We start from the raw sequence: 23,069 nt of genomic DNA, 5'->3' as shown, positions 1-23,069 counted from the left end.
TTTCTCTCTCTGAAATGACCTGTGCTTGACCAAAGTATTTGGTCATGGCTAGATTTTCTAAAGCTAGGACACAGAACCAAGACGAGGTTCAGGAGTCAGGAGTTTGTCTCAGACCAGTTGAATTACAATATGCTGAAAGATTATGAAGTTTTTCCCCAACAACGCCAAAAATAAAGGGCCTACCACAGCTTTAAAAGTAATTTTGAGGTGCTTGTAATGTACTCGAGTAAGGTTTCCATGTTATGCAACTTTATACTTGTACTCCACCACATTTTAGAGGCAAATATTGTACTTCTTACTCCACTATGTTAATTTGACAAAACAAAGAAACACTTGCACTATACACAATAGATTTGAGCCTTTCACTTTACTGGCCAAAGAAATGACCGTTATTTCACAATGTGCTGTTTCATTCCTCATTGAAAATGTGCAGCCCTGGCACCTTCTTGCACTCTGGCACCAACACACGCCAGTGCTTTGGTCCGGGGGGTGGATATTAGTACTGGGCTATAGATTTACTGAGGCTTTAAAGCCCCCCTCTATTTTGATTACAATCACTGTAGTTTCACCCACAAAGTCACTCACTCACACAAAAACGTGTGTTTGCTTCGACCTGAAACTGGCCGCCTTCCCGTTTCTTTAAAAAAAAACATGTGCAATTGACTGTGTTCTTGGAAAAACTTAACAGGGTCTGGCAGAGTCTGTCAAGTCTTAAAGTTCTCCATAAAGTGGGGTAATTTCTGCCCACTGGATTACCCAATTCATTCTTGTTAACCCACACACATTGCTTGCTTCATTGCTACTACGAACCCAACGGAAAAGCAATATGTTATGTGAGCTCCAACCAACCGCAACCCCACCCCCTCTTCTGCATCTCCAGCAGAGGTTACTGCAGTACAGCTTTCTAGCAAGCAAAAGGGGTGACTCAGGGTAAAAGCTCAACAGAATTGGCATACAGTGCAAAGGTTTATTGAGTAATTGCCACAGTAGCCAGGCAGCAACAGCTAAAAGCTTGGTCTGAGCGCAGCAGCGGTGCGCTCAGGCATGTTGGGGACTAACATTAACATTAACAGCTCGTAACACTCCCGTTACATTAGGCAGGAGCAAGAAAACAACTTTGTTGAGCAGACGAAACCGCGTAATACGGGTGTGAGTAGAAGTTTCTTTCTCGCAGCTATTGTTGCATTTATAGGCCTCAATTAGTCAGGTGGCTGATATTGAGCTTGTTAAAGAAGCCCCATGTGGAGAAAGGCTGAAGGAAAGTAGATACGAATACGACGACAGAGCAGAAAGAGTTGTGTTTATCATGCAGCGTTTATCTTCCAGGGGAGTTTAAGCTGAAAAGTGAGAGTCAAACTGAGCTGGCTCTTCAGCACGTGTTCAAACAAAAGCCTGCTGGCAGACATGCATGGAGACGGCAAGCTGCTTTTTTTGTGCCTGTTGCCGTTATGCAACCCTAGAGACAAAGCTCAATAGGAGTGTCTGTGAAAGCACCACGTGGGGGGGGGGTTAGCGTCTGTTTATCTGACCCTCAGCTACCTGTCCACATTTTCTGCACAACATGTCAAGAGCTACAATGTAGGCTGTCATCACCAGGCCTGCAGACAGGCGATAAAATACGATCCAGTTCAGTTTGGGTAACAGATCCACGAGTTTGAAGGTTTATTAGGAGCTCTTTATAATCCTATGAGATTTTACAACTAACGGCCGCAATCATTTTAATCTTTCGTCGTGATGATCATAAGGTAAACATACAGAGGAGATTAAGGCTGGGACGATATGCTTTGGCCCTTTTCGATTCTTTCACGATACATGGGTGCCGATTCAATTTGTATTGCGATTTTTCCTTCTTTAACAAAAAACAAAAGTTGAATAATACACTTCTAGAGACAATCAATCATTTATATAGACATTTCTAAAAACTATTTGTTTAAAAAAAAGAATGCACTTCACATCAGTCAGTCAATCTGACATTTATTTCATTAAGTACATAACATGTATTTTCTGCATTTTCTGCTTTCGCTCTGTTTTGCTGGAAACGGATATGATGAAGTCGCCATCAGCAGTACCATATAAACAAAGAAAATCCAAAATCGTGATACATACGATTTTCGATAGATTATAGATTCAGGGCCCACAACTTAAACGATTTCAAGTATTTAGTTGTTTATTTGTGCATAATTTGGGCTTCCAGCTCATAAAACCCACGAAAACAGGATTTCAAAAAATTTGAATACTGTGAAGAAATCACCATAAGAAGGACTGGACTGTTGGCCAGTGGTCCAAGGTCCTCTTTTCCGATGAAAGTAAAGTGTGCCTTTCATTCGGGAATCAAGGTCCAAGGGTTTGGAGGAAGACGGGTGAGGAACAGAACCCAAGCTGCTTGAGGTCCAGTGTGAAATATCCACAGTCAGTCATGATTTGGGGTGCAATGTCCAGTGCAGGTGTTGGTAAACTCTGCTTTCTTAAATCCAAGGTCACCGCATTAGTCTACCAGAATGTTTTAGAGGACTTCATGATTCCTTCTGCTGAGGATCTGTATGGAGATGCAGATTTCATCTTCCAGCAGGACCTGGCCCCTGCCCATACTGCCAGAAGCACCAAAACCTGGTTTGATTCCCATGCTATCACAGTGCTTGACTAGCCAGCCAACTCGCCGGACCTAAACCCCATTGAGAATCTATGGGGTATTATCAAGAGGAAAATGAGGGGCACCAGACCCAAAAACAAAGAAGAGCTGACAGCAAGCATCAAGGAAATCTGGGCTTCCATAACTCCCAGGCAATGCCACAGGCTGACTGCCTCAATGCCACGGCGCATCGAGGCAGTGATTAAGGCAAAGGGATTCCCTACCAAGTATTGAAGATTGACGTATCGTTTTGAAAGTTACATATTTTGATTGATTTGATGTGATCCTAATTGAGAAGTAAATGGTGATTTCTTCACAGTATTCTAATTTTTTGAAATCCTGTTTTCGTGGGTTTTATGAGCTGGAAGCCCAAATTATGTACAAATAAACAACTAAATACTTGAAATCTTTTAAGTTGTGGGCCCTGAATCTGTAATCTATGGAAGTTTAACGTTTTGAATGGAATTATGGAAATAAATAAACTTTTCCATGATATTCAAATTTTTTGGAAAGGGTCTGTATTATGCATGGAAATGGTTTGCATTAATTGACAGAAGTTGTGAGTGCAGCATTTTGATTTCAAGTGTTTAAACAAGTGTAGAAGTTGCAGTTGCAATGTTCCTATAGTCATGTTCTTTAGGCACTGTACATTTATTTAGGGGGGAGGATGGTTCAGAAAAGGCAGGGAATATATATCTTAAATTCTTTGTACACTTTGGAGAAATGAAGTGTACCAATTCAAAAGTGTTATTATTATTATTATTATTATTATTGTGGAATGGGTGTTATAACGCTGAAGGGGGGCTTCAGCCTGCCTCCCAACCCCAATCATTTTGGTACAGTCCCTTACTGTACGAAAATAGAGTAGAGTAGAAGGAGGCGACGAGTTACAAATAAAAGCAAAGATAGAAATAGAGATATCACATAATACAATAAATTAATCAAGATTAAAATTAAAATTAATTAAAATGTGCAGCCTTAAAAACATGTCTAAAACAGCCCTGATAAAAAAAAGTGAATGCATAGCTTAACTTTATAGCAAATAAATAAGTTCTGTAACATTTAAATATTACATATGAATGTGTGCAATTTTCCTTTACAAAAGGTCCCTTTTTTGTGTGCATATTGGACGCACACACACAAAGATATCCATATTTGGCTTCAAAGGTCAAGATATGAGCCGTCTGTGTTGAAACGCAGAGGAATGAATCAACACTTTGAAACCTGCACACACAGAAATTTCATATCAGCTGGTCAACAGCGAGGAAAAGCTCCCTTTGAAGCTGTTAAAGCTTGTGTACATGAAATATTCCACACAGATAGTCATGTTTATACTGTACAGGCTTTAAATCAACCTATTCTCACCTGCATGCAGTGGTTGGAGCACTCCGAAAGACTAGTGTAATGTTTTTATTGTTTGATATTCACACACATGCTCAAAGTCACATATAATGTGGAGGACCTTTGCCTTTGCCTTGAAGGAGGGTGAGAGTGAAACAATAACAGCAGCAATCTGACCTTAACTGCACCTTTAATATCTATACAGTCTCTTTGCTCTTTGCAACAACCCATTGAAATCAGCCTCAGGCGTCATGGGAACCAGTCAGCACTATAGTTTAGACAGAGGAAGGCTTCACTGAGCTTTTTTAAAGGCTTCACATTATAATACAAACAGGAACTAGACTGAGCCTAAAACTATTATTATAACCTAATGTGCGTGTGCATCAGATCACAAGACAAAGCTCTGCATGTGCAGAGGAAAATTCCCTTGGTTGTGTTGCCATTGTGTCAGGTTTGTGTGTGTGTGTGTGTATATATATATATATATACATATATACATACATATACATACTGATATGTGTTATTAAAGAGTTCATTTGGCAGAACAGACTGCTGCCTCCCTTCCGTCTTAGATTTTCCTGCCTTTACCAGATTTCTCTTAAAAATAAGCTTTATGGAGTTAACATAGTGCCTGGGTTGAAATCATAAACAGAGCATAATGATAAAGTATATAGACACAGTCTATGGTTGTTGCACATGTGGCCACATCCTATTGGGATGTGAAAGGGGCAAGAGATTGTTTGGGGATTGGGGTGGTACATGGTAGGAAATTTCATGCCAATACCAAAATCATACATGTTTGCAATTACTTACTTTGAGAAATATAAATAAAACATCTTTTATCCCATTTAACAAAATAAGTTCTCATATTTTAACACATGCAGACATAGAGGAACTATGCCTAAATAGAATATAGTCTAAAATTTGAAAAACATTTATTTAAAATCAGGAACTATCTGATCAAATAAAAATTAAACAACACTATCAATCTGAGCAGAAAATGAATGCCAGCTTTTGGTACTTTGTAGTTGTTGATATTCGGTTAATATCCCAAAATGCCTTTTAATCTTGGATGCTATCCACCTTAACCCTGCTGTGGTTTAGGTTTTATTCTACAATGGATTTCTTTCTCCTTAACTGTTGAATATTTCTGCCCCATAGTCATTCTAAACCGATCCTTTTCTATGTCTGAAAACCTGATATATACCAACAATGTTTTTATATTTAGAAGTTTATGTGATTAAGCACCAGTGGAATTCTGGAATTATCTTGATCTGATGTCACACTGTTGACATCTGGCAAGTTACCCAGAGAAAGCACAGCGTGTATAGTACAAGTGTTTCCCACAGTGCCTTTCATAAAACTGCAAATAGAGGCTCTAAAAGCAGACACTGGTAAATTAAGATAATTAATGATGACATGAAGTATATAAATGCCAGAATCCTCATGAATTCAGCAAGAAATATGAAGAATAAGGTTTGTTCTACAAATATGCCAACATTTAAACAGTCCTTTCAAGTAGATCTGGGTACTGAAATCTCAGACTCCCTTTGGTCAAAGATGATAGGGGGAATACACTCATCTTCAATATGTATGAAACATACAGACATGCTGTATTTTATTAAATTAGAGCAAATAAGATATTCTGTCAAGGGGTCAGCTGACAAATGTATGTTGATATGGCAACCTTTCTTTGATGCTTTAGCCCCTGATGACTTTATGGCTGAGTGAAGATTTCGGTACATGCAGCTAGCAGTGTTAGACGTGTAGTACTGAACCGTCTGCTGATTATATCATGGCATTGTTTATTGATGTTTTTTTTTTATTTCCTGTGCTGTCCATATGCATTTTAGTGCCCCAGATATCAATGTAAATAACTTGAGTTCATGTTTTATAGATCTTGGTTTGTTGTTTGTTGTTTTTATTTTCAATATTGCTTAAGTTGATTACCCTCTGATGTTTTCACGGGTGGGGGGAGGGGGCTGGGTATATACAAGCCCAATGTGTCCTCATGGTGAATTGTTAATTTGTTGTAACAAAAAAACAGTCCTTTCCACACAGCCATGTGAAAAGAAGACCCTAGGAAACTGCTGTCTTTGAAAGATCTTGCTGACTGCGTGTAAAGCATGCTTTCGTAAGTGTGAGGCGTACACGTTGTGTGACGTGAACTACTATGACAGCTCCGTGAAAGCCTGCGGACATGTCAGCCATTCCTAGAGGATTCCTTTTCATGCCAGCTTTCCCGTCCGGCTGGCAGAATATCTGGGTAGCTCCATTTCATACAGCTGGAGTGGAAAACGCTGACAGACACCTCTCTGTATATCCCATCAGATCTGATGACCCCATCAGAGGCCTCGCTGGTATGGGCCCGACCTGCTCACATTTCACAACCAGGTGACAGGATCCCTCGAGCTCACATGATACAGCAACTTCTTCAGCGAAAGATTGTAATAATTGTAACATAAATGCACTACTGCTTGATGTAGCCTAATAGGTTTTATTGTAATGCTTTACACTGTAATGCAGCTCACACCACAGCTAAAAGCTCACAGTGTGTTTTAGTGGACCGAACACACAGCAGACCTGTTCTTAGCATGTGGAAGGTTTTTGTGATGTTTCTGTCCATGCATAACCACAGAAACACTGTTAATACTTCAAAACTATTGGTTTTGTAGCTTGTATTTTACAACATCACAAGTTTTTGGGTGTATATGTCATTCTTAACTGCCCATACATGATATTTTCAGCACAGCTACAATACAGTTGTTGCAACAACAAAAAAGATCAGATAATGGACACAGGGAAAAGTCAGGATTCTATGTAAACCTAAACGCAAGAGCTTCTTTCAAGGCTCACAATCTAGCACAAATATTAAACATCATACGAGAAAAAATCCATCGCAGAACAGGGAGATAGACGACTTTCTCCACTGACAGTAGCTGCAATAAACTATCATGTAACGTTAAAGGAGTCAGTGGGTGTCAAGTAGGGCTGAAACGATTCCTCGAATAACTCGAATAATTCGATTACAAAATATCCTCGATGCAAAATGACTGCCTCGAAGCTTCATTAAATCAATGTTACCAACGTTGTATCGCTGACGGACGGTGTTTCCGCACGGATCATTATTACTGTCGCACAGACGCGGCTCAGTCTGCTGCTGGCGACGCATTCTAGAGCGTAAATAGCGAGGGGCTAAGAGAAGAGACAGGCTGGAGAAAACGACAGAAAGGGTCCGAAATTTGGAATCAGTTCAAATGTAATTAAAACTCTGTACAGTATGTCTACTGCAAAATCAAACTAGCTTACCACGATAATAGCACGACGTCTAACTTAATCATCCATTCCACGAAGAGGACCGACTAAAGTAAATCACAGAGTCGTATGGACGATGAAACTACACCAAACACAACTACCAAAAACAAAGACAAGAAAATGCGTAGTGGTGACCACGATATGAGCCGACGCGTTGACTATCCCTTCAGAAAAACAGCTGATTGTTGGGGTATTTTTTTTTTTTTTCTCTTTTTTTTTTTTTCTCTGTTTTCTCTCTCTCTCTCTCTCTCTCTCTCAGCTGATCAACGATCTAATAGCATAAGTGTAACAGAGCTGTGTGACATTATAATCAAATATATAAATGAAAATAGGTTGAGTAACTAATATTTACATATAGGCCTACTGTATATACAGATCAGTCTCAGGTTGAAACTTGTAGTTCTGAAAGTTAAGTTGCACAACTTAATGTAATGTTTGTGTATATTTAATGTAGTTAATGTAGTTTAGTTTGAGGTTGATATCATTTGAAAAAAAATCTTAAAAAACAATGTAATATGGCACTTAAATGCACTTAATATGTTTAGTTTTTTGAGAGATGATATTGTAAGCAATGTAGGCAATACAAATGTTGCTTTTTCCGAAAATATTGCTTCTTTTCCCTAGTTTGGGTTGTTTAAAAACGCAAAAAAAAAATTATCCGATTAATCGATCGATAAAGTGCTAGATTAATCGATTACAAAAAGAATCGATAGCTGCAGCCCTAGTGTCAAGGCGTAATATTTCTGATAAATCATTCCCTCAATTTCCTTTAAGTTTTCCTGTGGAGTTTTCTTAAACAAACAAACGTTACGTTTACAGTCAAGGTTTCTTACCAAAAAGCATTGCGATTATCCTTGAGGTCTAACAAACATGCACCAAGTGGGAGAGAAATTCCTCCTCTTTCCTACTTTTAGCTACAACTGAAAGGTTGATGTAAATGGTTTATCCTGCTTGGCTGTTTGTATTTATGGTCTGTACAATGATGTGGATGCGGTGTAAGGGAACAAAGTAAGTATTTCAAGGACACAAATTATTAAATTGAGGGAATGCACACGACGCACATGAGATCGTAATTTGAGTCCTTGAACTAATAATCTAAAAATAATTGATTTATTCAGCTGTGCAGTGCAGAAGGGGGACTTTTCAGAAAGAGGAACACAGGTTTTCCCAATTTACTAATCTTGCTAATACAAGATTCAGTCTGGAAACTTTTAACAGTGGCACCTAACTGCATGAAGCCTACTCCTTCCCCCCTCCACCTGCAATAGTTTAGATGCTAGCTGCAGCCAACACACTTACTCTCAAATGAACTCCTGGAATGCACTCAATATTACAAGCCGATGATAGCAGAACAGTGTATGTGTATTGCAGGGTGGACATTTCCTTTAAGGCCCTGACACACCAACACGATTATCGGCCGTCGGACAGTCTGGCGAGGTCAGTAACTCGAGTCTGTTCGGTGTGTTCCGCGCGGTCGTCAGTCTGAGGAGCCGTTGGCTTCATTTGGGCCGATTTGACATATTGAATAGGAAGGCGGGCAGTCGGACTCAATGGCCAATCTGATTCGTGGAGCGCTAACCCGGAAATTATGAGCGGGATGAGCCTGACTAACGCCTCTCAAAATCTGATGAAAATCTTTTAAACTGACCTTTGTCGATCTGAAATGAAGACAGATTCAGCAACTGCATGGCTTATTTCTCGCTTAAAATCTTTTCAGAAACACGTTTCGGTGAACTATCTTCATAAAATACGAGATTGTATTCCAACCAAGCCTGCTGACTGATGACAGCACGGAACACACCGAACAGACTCGAGTCACTGACCTCGCCAGACTGTCCGACGGCCGATAATCGGGTTGGTGTGCCAGGGCCTTAAGCTGGAGGTTAGTAATAGCATCCCTGTCTAGATGCCGACCAATGAGTAAAGAGCACCTTTAAACCCTCATGCAGGTGGTGCTAGCTGCTGTTTAGTATAAACAGGCCTCATCCATGCACAGAAAAGAGAGCAGAATCAAAAGCACAGAAGACAACAATTAGATTATGTGAACAACAGCATGATACTATTAATTTGCAATTTAATTTTAAACACCCCCGCTGACTGAGAGCTGTGAAGTAAAATTTAACAATGACAGCTGTAAAAGGCGCAGATGGAAATAGCACGCTCTCCACTGTAATCAGTCAGACTGGGTCAGAGACGCCCAGGTTGTAAAATACAGTTTGTGATCACACACAAGAAGGTAAATAACACAGCATCATTAAATCATTCATGCGTCCAGAGAAGGTGGAGCTGCGTGTCTCTACTATTCTCACAGCAGATGGGTAAGTTCAACTGGAATAACCTTTGATTAACAGCCACACAGATGAAATTATACTTCCCTCCAAGAGACACACCTGGGCGCATTCAGCCCTGACAAAACGTTTATTTAAACTGAAACAGTGGTGCGTTGAACACCCTGTTGTGTATGCAAGCGCACTGACTTTTAAATACAAGAGGTTTATGTACATGTCACTGTGGATTTGGTAACACCTCTGACACACCCAACAAACAAGAGAAAAAATACTTCAAAGCCTGTTGCACACCGTTTTAGATTGAATGTGCCCCTATACTACTACAAACGTGCAGATGTGTTCAGTTCTGAGGCTGATGGGATGTCACTCGTTTTGTAGGTATTTGTTTACAAACAGAAGTATTGGACAAATCAAAGTTGGTGATAGGACAAGGGATCCCCAAATTCTATAGGATTCATCCTCTGGTGACCGTGAATCTGACCATCTGTCAATCCATCCATTTATTGCTGAGATATTTCAGGCTGGACCAAAGTGGTGGACCGACCAAACGACAAAACTACATTACTATCCCTTGAGCCGTAGCAAAAAATCAATGGACGTCTGCACAAATTCTAGGAATAAATGGGTGTGAATGAGTTTCCTTGAAAAGCTGTAAGCCTTGAGCAACAAGCACAGGAAGGGCCGCCGAGTTAAACCAACAAGTGGATCAAAGCTGACTGTCCCTGCTCCGTTTCCCCTCCAGGGAAATCTGAGTGGATGTCATTCCTCATAGGGCAGCTGTCAAAGCAGCAAACATGCCTGCTCTGCTGGATTATTAGGAGTGTAAGTCATTAGGAGGATCCCCTCAAGACCGGCTTACTGCAAGTCACAACTTCACACAGGCTTATGAGGGCCAATGCGTTGGCTGACGGTTTGACGTCTTTACAATCTTAGACATGAAAAACATCCAACAACTACGGGAGGTTTACTGCACAACAGACATAATGGTTACAGTGAGTTGATGATTTTTGGTTGTCTTTCATTTGACTGTAATAAAATTACCCTAGCGTGTGTGGCTGGCCTCTGATTTCCAGATTACATGAGAAAATTATACAACTGGAGATGAAACTATTAGTGATTTTTTTTTAAGTTTTATGTAATTAGAAATTAAATATATTTTATTTTTTGAAATGCTAGACAAAACTTTGGCAAGATTACATTTGTATTCTTCACTATTCTTTGACACTTTAAAAATGATTATCAAGAACATAGAACATAGATTTATAATTAGTGAAAATAGTCATTAGTTGCAGCATTAACCCCCTAGCAACATAACATATCTCACTTTATGGTTACCTAAGGATTTTACACTACTATGATTGTTTCTAATTGTGTTTCTTCCATTTACCCTACAGGGTCAAATACACAGCACTTCACAGAAAACAAGCCTGCAGTACATTTATGTTTTAAGTGAAAAACACACTTGTTTATTAGTAGTTAACATGTTAGAGTACATGAGCACTGCAGTGCTAAAAAAGATGCATATTGTGGGATTATTTTGATAGATTGTTTTTAAAATTAAAAGGAATTTAAACCTTATAGACTTTTTACAATGTGATTTTTAATATTTTAGTAAATATCTGTGTTTCATTATTTGGCTCTGTTCTATTCAAGTGTACTAGTTAGCCAAGCCAAAGCAGCTAAATGGAATCCAGCCATAATTACTTTTACCTGTGATTTCTTTTCTTTTTTTAACTGCTATGTGTCAAAATGTCTTCTGCTTATTGCAATATTAGTTTGTCACCCCTGGCTGTACGTGTCTATGTGCCATTGACACATGAATGCAAGTACTAACACATGCAAGGAATTCCGGTTAACACGCAAGTGCAGAAAACAGCATCTGCCCACCACGTTCAACCTCACATCTGCGCTCGAGAATTAGCGCCGTGAACAATGAATGCAGTTTTGCCTGACCCAGGCTGCCTCATTTTCATCATTGTGTAAAGCAGAAGGAGACAGGTCCTGGAAATAGAAAATGGAGCAATTACTGGAATGGGTGCTGCGTGTGCTGCTGGTGCACCACAGAGTGTGGATTCACTTCAGGAGGTCTACCGTGCTGCAAAAATCAAGCCAAGATTGCAGGGGGTCGTTGATACAGTAATCTTCTGTCAAGGCTGGACTCATAAAAAAAGAGTCCAGTGTGACAGGTCAGGGTGGACTGTGTCTCTGGTGGATGTACCGTAACTCCCACTGTGCTGTTATGACAGAGGATCACTCTTTAGAGCAGGTGACAGGAACTATAAGGTTGCCATGGAGTAAATTGGTTAGCTGCGGACTACAACTTGAGCCCAGTTTAGTTTGAGCTTAAACTTGTTTACATTTTGATAAATTAGCAGTTAGTTTGAAGTGTACTCATGGATGTACAGATAGCTATCACTGGAGTACTTTGATACTGAACGGATTAATGGATGTTATACAGAAATAATTATATGCTCCATAAGTGTACGTCACACTGATTCTAGTCTAGCATCCACAGCGCTGAGGAGTAAGGTCTGGCTCGACCACAGATAAATACTGGGATATGAGGAAAATACCCTCTTGGTTGTTTGCATTTCTTTACCAATCACAATAATCTTGGCGGCGTTAAGTTGCGGACGCAGCACAGTGGCTCTCTCGAAACTTGACATTTTCAGCGTGTAACGTTAGCTTGCTAGCTCAGAGGTTAATCTAGTTGTGAAGGGGCAAAACTGGGATTATCCCGGCAACGTACTTGCGTTGATCCAGACTACACTGATTCTAATCGTATCGTGATCAAATCACATATAGAGAGATATCGTGACACACAATTATGTTGCCTAAACTGATAACAAGCACATACTAAATCGAATTTATCAAACTATTGTCCTAATCTGATTACTCTGTATTTTTGTGGATGCATGTAAACAGTCAGTGTATAGCTTGAAAATTGTAGCATCTGCCCACCATTTTTTATAATACTCAGTACTTTTACATTCGTCACGTATTTAATTCACACAGGAGTATACATAAATAGGCTTTACCATGTGGTTATTTCATATAGACTATTTTTTTAATTACCAGAAAACATGTTATATTGTCATATATATGCCTATTGTTATCGAGATATGAAATTACCTTTAATGGGATGGGGCCATATCACCCAACCCTAATGTGTATCACGTCTTTGTGTTCAGATTTGACTATGCTAGGACAGTGAGAAGGTGTACGGATTTTTGACCCTAATTGTGAGAATTGGGCGTTAAAAAAAAGTTTTTAAGCACCATAACGGCATCCTAGAGCTGGGTGTCACTGCCACTGTTGTAGCTCCAACTGTTGACGGTGTTAACCAGCAGGTCGAACTACAAAAAATAACTTCCCAGCAAGCACCTGTCCCTTTCACCTCACACAGTATATTTGCCTCAGTTTGAAAACCTCTGCTTAAGAGCATCCAATGTCTGATCTCAATACATGTTGTGCAATACTTCTTTATGGAAAGATGAATAAGATTTCTTTTTATGCAAAGATAAAGATAAACTGGAAAGAAAAGAGCATTTGCTGTAGATTTGTTGCAGATTCATGTCTCAACAGCAATATTGTGTGAGTCACTACGTTGTCTGTAAAATGTCTTGCGTTAGCCTGAATGGCCACATTCTGGGAAGATGACAGATGACTCCATCAGTGGATACGTGCCACCAGTCAGCAATTCATGTAACTGTAACAAAGAGAGCTGCAAGGTTGTATGTCAACACTATATGCAACAATTATCCACCCACTTTTTTTAACTTCAGGGAAATATTTGTTTTTGTTTTTCACGCAAACATCTATGCCAGGAAAGGTTTTAACAATAAACTACAGTGAAAAAACACTGCCTTTACAGTTGTAATGCTTCAGCTCACACAGCTTTGCTTTCCAATCACACCAGCATTGCAATGCAATGCTGTGTGTGTTGAGTCAAGAAGGATAAAGTGACTTTGAAGGCAACACATTCATCTACTTTAAAAATGTTTAACCATTCCCACCTGAGAAAACAAAAAAAAGGGAAAGGGAATGCCATGGTCTGACCCTGTGACTGTGTTTATTGTGATGCCTGAGCTGAATAACAGATATGACAGCGTGTCTTCTGAACTTTCACCCAGTGACTTATTTACTGGGGTGGCTGTGCATCAGAGGTAGAGAGGGTCGGACCTCAACCACAAGATTGGCAGTTCGATCCCCGGCCTCCTCCAGTGTCCTTGAGCAAGACACTGAACCCCAAGTTGCTCCCCGGACGATATGTGGCTGTCCACTGCTACGGACGCTTAGGATGGGTTAAATGCAGCCATTGAATTTTACTACATTATACTGTATGATTGTATGTGACCAATAATAAAATGTATTCTTCTACTAAGAATCCATTTGCATTTCCAGCCTGCCCCTCAGACACACCCAGACCTGCTGGAGAGAAAAGGGAGCAGCGCAACACGAATGCATCGAAAACAAGACACTTTTTATCAGTTCCTAACTGTACTGTACATATCTATCAACACCAGGGAGACCTCACAAGATATAGCGGCTATGGTTTTAACCTGTTGGTGCTGCTTTATGTTGGCAACAGTTATTGGCTAGCTTGTCCCCACAGAGATAATGTCCCACGGGTTTATTTTGTTATTCTTGAAGCCTAGCGACTGAGATGTTCTTATTATTTTGCATTATTAAAACAAAATGCCTCTTCAAGGCTAAATCATTCACAATCATTCAGTGAGCTACGTCAAGGTGAGCACTTACATGAAAGACTGACAGTAAATGATGGGTTTTAACTGGTGTGAATAAGTGCAGCTCCAATAACATTACCAACAGTAACAGAAATATAGACACACTGATGATAAGGGGGATACTTGTTTTCGGACACGCTGTTGGATGCTGTCCTCCTCTCCTCTCCTACGCCTAACGAATCTATCTCTTTCTCTCCCTGACCCTGTCTTTCACTGGTTGAAGCCTGAAAATATTGTAAACAAATTAATAACATAACTAATTAGACTGGTTGGACTGTTCAGCTCTGTTTCAGACTGATACCTCCGGTTCAGCCTGGTCCTCATCCTCAAAACGTGCCCGTCGCGGAAAATACTTTTCAATACTCATCTGGATTGAAGCAGCAAACATTCAGTGTAAGAGTAAAAAATGACATAACATTATTTATAATACGTTTATTTGATTCACAGCTGCTATATAGTGTTTTGACCTCGACAACCCAACTGCATTTTACCGCAAACTTGTGACTAGTTAACTTTCTAAAGCAGGCGCAATCGCCTTGTTTGCTAAGAGTCGGGTCGGTGATTGTGAATGTGTGATTGTGTAAAGGTGTTCACGAGGTAGATACCAACCTTTCGTGAACTTGTGAATTTCTCTCCTTTATGGAGACAGACTCTGTGTGCTCGATGGTGTTTTAAGCCTCCAACGTCGCCTTCCAGGCTTACCCTCATTTTAAAGGCCGTTTTACAGTTGTGCGGAGGCTCCACGCAGAGTTCTCGCCGTAGCCTACATAAGTGGCTTGATGTTTATACTTGTGCGTCGAGCCGCATGTGTGTGTGTGTGTGTGTGTGTGTGTGTGTGTGGGGGTGTGGTAGAGGGAGAAGTGAGAGAGTGGAGCAGTAGAAGTTAACCCTCTCCTTGATTTCACGTTGTTTATGGAGAAGGAGAACCAGGAAATGAGTCGGGGGAAATGCAACGCTACCAGAGGGGTCTGCGTCTAAGCCATCAATTCGAGGCACAACTATAAAAAGGCCTTAACCCTAACTATAACCATGGCTGCGCTGCCTGGAAGACGACGTTGGGGGCTAAAAACACCAAACACCGCACGGTGGGAGGAGCTGTGTGTGTGTGTGTATGTGAGCGAGACACAAGTGACAGAGAGACGAGGAGAGCAGGGAAAAGAAACGCAGAAGAACGTGTTTTAAATAGCGTATCGAAACGCAATGTGCGGCGGCCGGTGTTGATAGTGAGGCGCACCGCCACACATTAGTCTATGTGTGGGAAACACTGTAATGAGTTTAGTCTGATGTAATGTAAACCAGTGGAACCTGGTTCATCACATTGAACATACATTTGCGTTATGTTACTTTAATGACATATGCTGATATGAAAGTTATTGCTATTGATATTATATATATGGATTTTACTATAGCAACCAGCCATAAATGACTGATGCTCTTGGTGGGGGGTAAATGTGTCAGTAGAGGTAGCCCAGATGGGTATCAATAAGTGGAAAAACACCAGGGTGGGGTAGGTAGTGTGTGTTTTTGACGGCTCAATGGCACAGAAAGAGTAGAGTGAGGTCAGGTGGTCGCGGCGTTCAGAGGACGCCGTGTGTGTTCAAAAGATAACTTCAATTTAAATACTCAGCCTTATCTGGGGCTGTTAGACGAGTCAACGCCCACTGCTTCACAAAAAGACATTCAAGATGTCGGTTTCTTCTCTCTGATCATAACTAACTTTGTTTTGTTAATGTCTTATACTCCTCACATGGTGTACGTGGACAGGTATCAGCAGCTGAGAAAGACACAGAAAACTGGACTCTGTTTCATGTCTCCGATGTTGGCATTAAACAAAGATGGCATCATTTATGGGGCATAAAGCTTTCGGCGAGGCCACTGGGTTATTTCTAATGTTGCTAATGTATTGTCTGCACCCGTGCTGACCCAAAAGGTGGCAGAGTCTTAAATAAAGCTGTGGATCTGGGACAGACAGTGACTTGTAGCCAGCAGTAATATTAAAAAGAGAACGAATTGTCCTGTTCTTCTGCCACAAACACACAGTAGCATGCAGCTGCTCATTCAAATCAAATCCATTACCAAGTTATTTGAACATGCTGTGAATGATTTTGGAAAAGAGCTGCAACAAGAAATTTGCTCGTTTTTTTTCTTCTTCCTTCTCATAATGGAGCATCTTTGGATGTATGACATATGTTGTACAGACAGTAAATCAATCTGAGACTAATTTCTTTGCTACATGAATCAAATAAGAGCTGAAACAATTAGTGGATTGACAGACAATTGCAACTATTTTGATAATTTATTAATTGTGTAAGATTACCAAAGATTCCTGGGTTCCAGCTATTAAATTGGGAGGATTTGTGACTTTTCTTTGTCTTAGGTGATAGTAAGCGGGTAACAAACTATTTTGAAGAAGTCACCTTCATCTTGCTGATAATGTCTCTGCTTTTATACCGTTTCCTCACATTGTATGGACCAAACATCGAATACAAACATAAGAAAGAGGAAAGCAATTCCAATAATCAAAATTGTTCAGTTAGTTCTAGGGCTGCAAACTATATTCAGAATCTGATACCAGCTAATGTTTCATTTAAAAAAAAAATGGACTGAAGTTGCCCTTCATATTTTGAATGATGTGATACATTCTAGGATACAGCTTTCTTGCATACCTGCTTTTATGATTCAATTCAATTTCAATTTTATTTATAGTATCAAATCATAACATAAGTTATCTCGAGACACTTTACAGATAGAGTAGGTCTAGACCACACTCTATAATTTACAAAGCCCCAACAATTCCAACAACATGATACAACATGTAATGTAGGGTTACAAAGTGAAGGAGTCAGACAAGTTGTACACACCCACAGTATGTTAGTGTGATTTTCAATCCCTAAATAAGAGCCAGATTCAAGATCCTGAACAGAAATGCTCCTGACAAAGAATTGAGAAGAAACAGCAGTGGTGGGGGTGAAAATAACATATATTCCCGTCACACTGAAATAGACTTTGTGTGGGCTAAGCACATCAACGGATATGCCACTGTGTTATTTATGTAGGGATGGTGCAAAACAACATGGGGCAATAATACCTCGGCCTGGCTCAAGGATTGCATGACGATGTCCACCACGATCAGAGAGGGCGACTTGATTTATTTCATGATCAAAGAGAAGATTAGTTTATTTTAAGAAAAGACACAGACACACACAGACACACACAGACACACACAGACACACACACACACACACACACACACACACACACACACACACACACACACACACACACACACACACACACACACACAGACAAACCGACCAACCTGCTCTTTCCGTTTCTGCCAGCGGCCGCACGGGCTCTCCTCCAAGATTTCACTCTCATCCTCGCTCTCCTCCTCTTTCCCCTCCGATCCTGATTTCCTCTCCGGGACGGACATCGTCATTTTAACGCCGTATATTTCCCAAAGACCACCTCCCTGCCTACTGCCCTCCCTGAACTGTCTGTTGTGTTGTTGTGGATCAGAAGAGCCGAGCGGTAGCGCAGAGACGGTCCGCCGCTTGTCTGCGCACGCAGTGAAGAAACCCCCCCGAGGGCACCGGGCCGCTCCTTGGCGCTCAGAACATCTTGCAGAGAAAAACAAACTGAGATCTTGCTTAAAACAGGCGCTCCTCAGTCTGTAAACCCCCTCACCTGGTTCAGATAAAAAAAAACTAGCACATTGCAAGGTCGCTGGACTGAAGTGAACAGGGTGGGGAAATAGCCTATATCCCAGACTCCATGCGCCCTGTAGGCTGCATGCAAAATAGGTTGCGAAATGGATTTCAGTTTGTTCACACTGAAGAACCGCAGGAGTGAAAGCTCGGCCGGTGAAGTGAAATGATCGCCGCTGAGCCCACTGCGTTCATTGATCGCCTCAGATATCGTCTGTTTTCGGAGGAAGCGTTCGTTTTTCAGTTGTTGTTGGATCTGAAGCCGCGAGCTGAGCTCCTGCCAGGCACCGTGCGCATGGAGATGGAGCACAATACCGTAAAGACACCAGTACGTGCGCACAATATATTTCGGTTAGAAACCGAGCCTGTCTGGAAGATGACGCAAACGCATTAAAAGGACAATCACCACCACCTCAATCTGAAGCACTTTTCAATGGGCCAACCAAACTTTTATTTATTTATTTATTTATGTTTACAATTTTTTTTTATTAGGCGATGCTTTTCAACAAAGACAGCTACAACAACACAGTGGCCAAATAACCAAACATCCGACTTATATCCATGATATATAATGTAGGCTACAGAGCACATGTGTTTAGGACCCTCTCCCACCCCCGGACACTCCCAATACAGTAAAACTGCCCATTTTAGAGTCTTGTGTTTATAATATTGTTCAGTAGGCTATATATATATATAATTGTAAAATGAGTCAATCCAGAAAGATTACGGGAGGCCTACTCAGTCTGTATTTCTAAGTATCAATTGTGTTACTGCAGGAGAACTGTTTTAGTATTAACCTTGTTTGCCATCTAGTGGTTGTGCTTTAGAAATACAACTAGAGCAAAAGCTGTACAAGTAATTATAGGAACAAAATTTGCAGAAAGTTTATGTTACTTCATAATATTTGTATTTGATGGCTTGTTTGATGTGGGTGCCCACTGTGATATGTATTGAGTACTGAATACAATGTTCAGTACCAATTATTTGATATAAATATTTTATATAAAACAACAATCCCCTGAGAGACGCCAGTGGATGTTGACCTTGGGAAACATTTATCTTTTGCTCCTTCTGGTTCTTCCACCATCCCTGTCTCTGGCATTACAGAGTCACAGTTTAATGAAACTTCCACTTCTGATTTCACGGCTCCTCCTGCTTTTGTTTTTTGCATCTAAGTAAAAAAGAACAATTAAAATATAAAAAAATAAAACAAAAATTGTGCTAAGTAACCAAATAGTAACCATAATAGGTTAAGCCACAACTCTCAAGACAAAATAGACAATAATAATAATAATAATAATAATTATTATTATTATTATTATTATTATAATACACTTCGTTTCTATAGCCCTTTTCTTAATAAGGTTACAAAGTGCTTTCCAGAAAAAAAAACAGCAGATAAAGAACACAACAGAGGACAATGAAGTAAAATATAAATAAAAAAAATATATATATATATATATATATATATATATATATATATATATATATATATATATATATATATATATATATACTCTGTATATAATGATTTAAAAAAATAATAATTAGAGCATCCTTGAGTGTAATTATTGCTTCTTATTCTGCCTTTTACTCTCTGCTGGTCCCCTGTTTCCCCATAAGACACACAAATATTCCACAATTATAAATATACACATTTCCACATTTTGAATCCAGACTTGACAGATGATGACATTCAGGTTTAGATGATGCTTTATTTCTTTAGTCTTGCTGGAGTAAAACATGTCATCTAATCAGTGTTGTATAAAGTACTAGAAAGCAATACTTGAGTAAAAGTACAAGTATCGTACTAGAAAAAGACTTTGGTAGAAGTGAAAGTTACCTTTTAGAATATTACTTAAGTAAAAGTCTTAAAGTATCTGATATATACTGTACTTAAGTATCAAAAGTAATTTTCTGATATTTAATGTACTTAAGTATTTGAAGTAAAAGTAAAAGTTTTTTTTTTTTTTTTTAAAAAGCAAGTGGTTAGATCTTTTATTGTGAACTTTATTGTGGCTTTCTTATAGTAAAGCATAAAGCATATTTAGGTTCCCATATCTTCTTAATCTCACTCATCAAATCAAAATCGCATTATTTTCTAGGACTTTTCAGGCACAATTGTCTTAAGTTCAAAGAACAAACAGCATATTTTTAGAGCTGACATCAATGTACAGAAACATTTCTTGCAAATACGGTCACGGGTGTATGACGTTATCTTCATCACTACCCTGTTCACCGAGTTCACCACTATCGTCGGGTGGTCGGATGGCTCAACATAAAAAAAAATAGATCAGAGTTTTGCTGGCCCCTTCTACATTTTTACTGGCCCTGAAAGAAATATCATAGGTGTGATTGGAAAAGGACAAAAAAGCAGGAAAATATATGCCGCACCTACTATGAAGCTTTAGAAAATGGTTCTAACCCAGCTAGCCACTGCCACTGGATGTTGTGCCATTAGCAGCAAAGCTAGACCAGGGGTCATCAACTACATTTTTCCAAGGGCCAGAATTTTTTTAAGCAGACACTCCAGGGGCTTTCAAATAAAGAAAATAAAAGTATACCTAATAGCATCTTCTTCTTCTTGTTTGATATTTTCACTTTCTTACTAAATTAATGCTATATTTTTTACATGTATTAGTGTAAGCAAACCCCTAAAAACATGGAAAATCCATAATGATTACTAGATAGGTTACTTAACTAGAAAATGATCTCAGATTAGTCCTGTATGCCTAATTTGAATTAAGACAATTCTGTTGTTAAATAATACAATCAGCAACATCATCAAGATTGACGAATGCGTCATTCACGTGTATATTAAGTAGCCACATGTATTTGTTTTGGTCTTATAATACATCCATACCGCTCCAGCGGAGAGGATGGCTCGTTTAGACAGCAGCTACGTTTACAAGAGTTTGTCCAAAGTTCAAGATTGGTTGCAAATTAAGATAAACAGTTAGACTACAAACTGACATCTTTCATTTTAGCTCGTTTGTAAAGTCGCTGTTTGCAGAGTAGAGCTGGGTTTTCACAGCGCGGTGGACAAGAGTGGACAGCGCAGACTGAATATCGGTTTCTACATGTTTCTGCCTGTAGAACAGGTAGGTGGGTTATTGATAAGTATTGACTCTTTAATCATGGAGGTTTTATTGTAGGCTACCTACTTACAGTAACGAGTGTAGCGTTAGTTCATCTGCGCCATCGGCGGTAAATAATCCTCGGTAACGTTTCCAGTCAGTACATGTGCTGCGTGAAGTAACGCACACACCTCAGCGTTTTTACCGGGCCATTGCTTATGTCGAGCCCTGGGTGGTCGTCTACAATAACGGGAGGTCCTCCAGTAGGTGCTCGTGCTTCCATGGCGGTTTCAGTTGTGCGTCCTCCTCCTCCTTTAGCAACAAACATGCGCTGAAATAGAGCGCGCGGCGTGCGGAGCGTGCGTAATGCAATCTAGGAGCAGTGATTCGCCAAACCTCCCTTATTGCTGTCGCACACATTTCTTCTAATTTTATTCTTTAGTAACGAGTAACGAAGATGCTTAGTGGAAATATAACGGAGTAAAAGTATACATTTTATCTAGGAAATGTAGTGGAGTAAAAGTGAAAGTTGACATAAATTTAAATAGCGAAGTAAAGTACAGATACGTGAAATTTCTACTTAAGTACAGTAACGAAGTATTTGTACTCCGTTACATTACAACACTGCATCTAATTAAAACATAGACACTGGCACAGAAACCCCTCATAGGGGCCCCAAAGAGCCTCATCCTTTATATTGCCTGATTCAGAAATAGTATTAGATCCACACCGGTTAAAAGTTCAGATGTAATCACAGAGCTATATAATAATCACTTTCTGTCTCTAGTTTTAGCACACAGTGCTCACAGAGAGCCTGAGTGAGCCCCCATTCTGCCTTTCCCTCCCACTGTTAATGAGATTTACACACAAGGAGCAGAGAAGACAATGGCGCTGTCTAGACGAGCCACATCCAGGGCACAAAATGATATTTCACTTGACTTTCACTTGCAAAGCATTTCATTTAAAAAACGTTGTGATGTCATGTTAAGACATTGGGCCTAATTTCATCATGACCTCCAAACTTTTTTAGGTACAGTTTGGATCAACTCCAGTTTGCCGCTATCAGGCAGTACAAGACGCCACATCTCGCACTCCTCCTCGATGCCTGTCCCTGAGCTCCACACGGCTTGGTTATTATTGTTGTACATGACCAGGTTGCCATCAGCCTGCATGATCACACGGTAACTGTCTGATCCATTAGTGCCTGTGGCCCACCTTGTGTGGGCTATTGGCACAGGCATAGACAACAAAGTTACCATCACTCTGCAGGCAGAAATATATATATACAGTATCTTACAAAAGTGAGTACACCCCTCACATTTTAGTAAATATTTCATTATATCTTTTAATGGGACAACACTGAAGAAATGACACTTTGCTACAATGTAAAGTATTGAGTTTACAGCTTGTATAACAGTGTAAATGTGCAGTCCCCTCAAAATAACTCAACACACAGCCATTAATGTCTAAACCGCTGGCAACAAAAGTCAGTACACCCCTATGTTAAATTCCCATAGAGGCAGGCAGATTTTTATTTTTAAAGGCCAGTTATTTCATGGATCCAGGATACTATGCATCCTGATAAAGTTCCCTTGGCCGTTGGAATTAAAATGACATCATCACATACCCTTCACCATACCTAGAGATTGGCACGGGGTAGATTCCGGTCTCTAGGTTGGGGATGTAAAGTTTTATGAGGCTATGTTTTTCATCCATGTTGTTTGTTTTGTTGATGTCCTCTACTCTTTCTTTCACACTATCCTCTACCGCCTGTCTTGCTGCTATCAACAGTTTCCGCAGTAACCTGACTCGTAGTCATCAGACACAGCCGACAGAGCCAAAAAACTGATCATGATACTTTTTTTGTGCGCAACTAAATTATTAACACACATACACACACTCATTAATTCATTTTATTTTAATTTAATTTTAAATAAAGAAAAAAAAAAATGAGGCCACAGTTA

The 23,069-nt window shown here is 39.8% G+C and overlaps 1 protein-coding gene across 7 annotated transcripts in view; it reads right to left on the bottom strand.

The window, feature by feature from the left end:
* LOC120552247 (nuclear receptor-binding protein 2-like) overlaps positions 1-18,343 on the bottom strand; it is a 38,398-nt gene extending 20,055 nt beyond the window's left edge. For 6 of the 7 annotated variants that reach the window (XM_039790107.1, XM_039790109.1, XM_039790110.1 and 3 more), the window contains exon 1: positions 17,641-18,342. In XM_039790107.1, the coding sequence (XP_039646041.1) occupies positions 17,641-17,760 (120 nt within the window). In that variant the 5' untranslated portion in view covers positions 17,761-18,342. Of the gene's footprint in view, positions 1-17,640 lie in introns of all 7 variants that reach the window. The other variant, XM_039790111.1, reaches the window with a different exon arrangement.
* Positions 18,344-23,069: the final 4,726 nt, after the last annotated feature.

This window comes from Perca fluviatilis, chromosome 22 (genome assembly GCF_010015445.1).
Source record: "Perca fluviatilis chromosome 22, GENO_Pfluv_1.0, whole genome shotgun sequence".
In the NCBI taxonomy this organism is placed as follows: Eukaryota; Metazoa; Chordata; class Actinopteri; order Perciformes; family Percidae; genus Perca; species Perca fluviatilis.
Note: the sequence above shows the minus strand (reverse complement) of the source record. Positions and strands in the feature narration are given on the sequence as shown.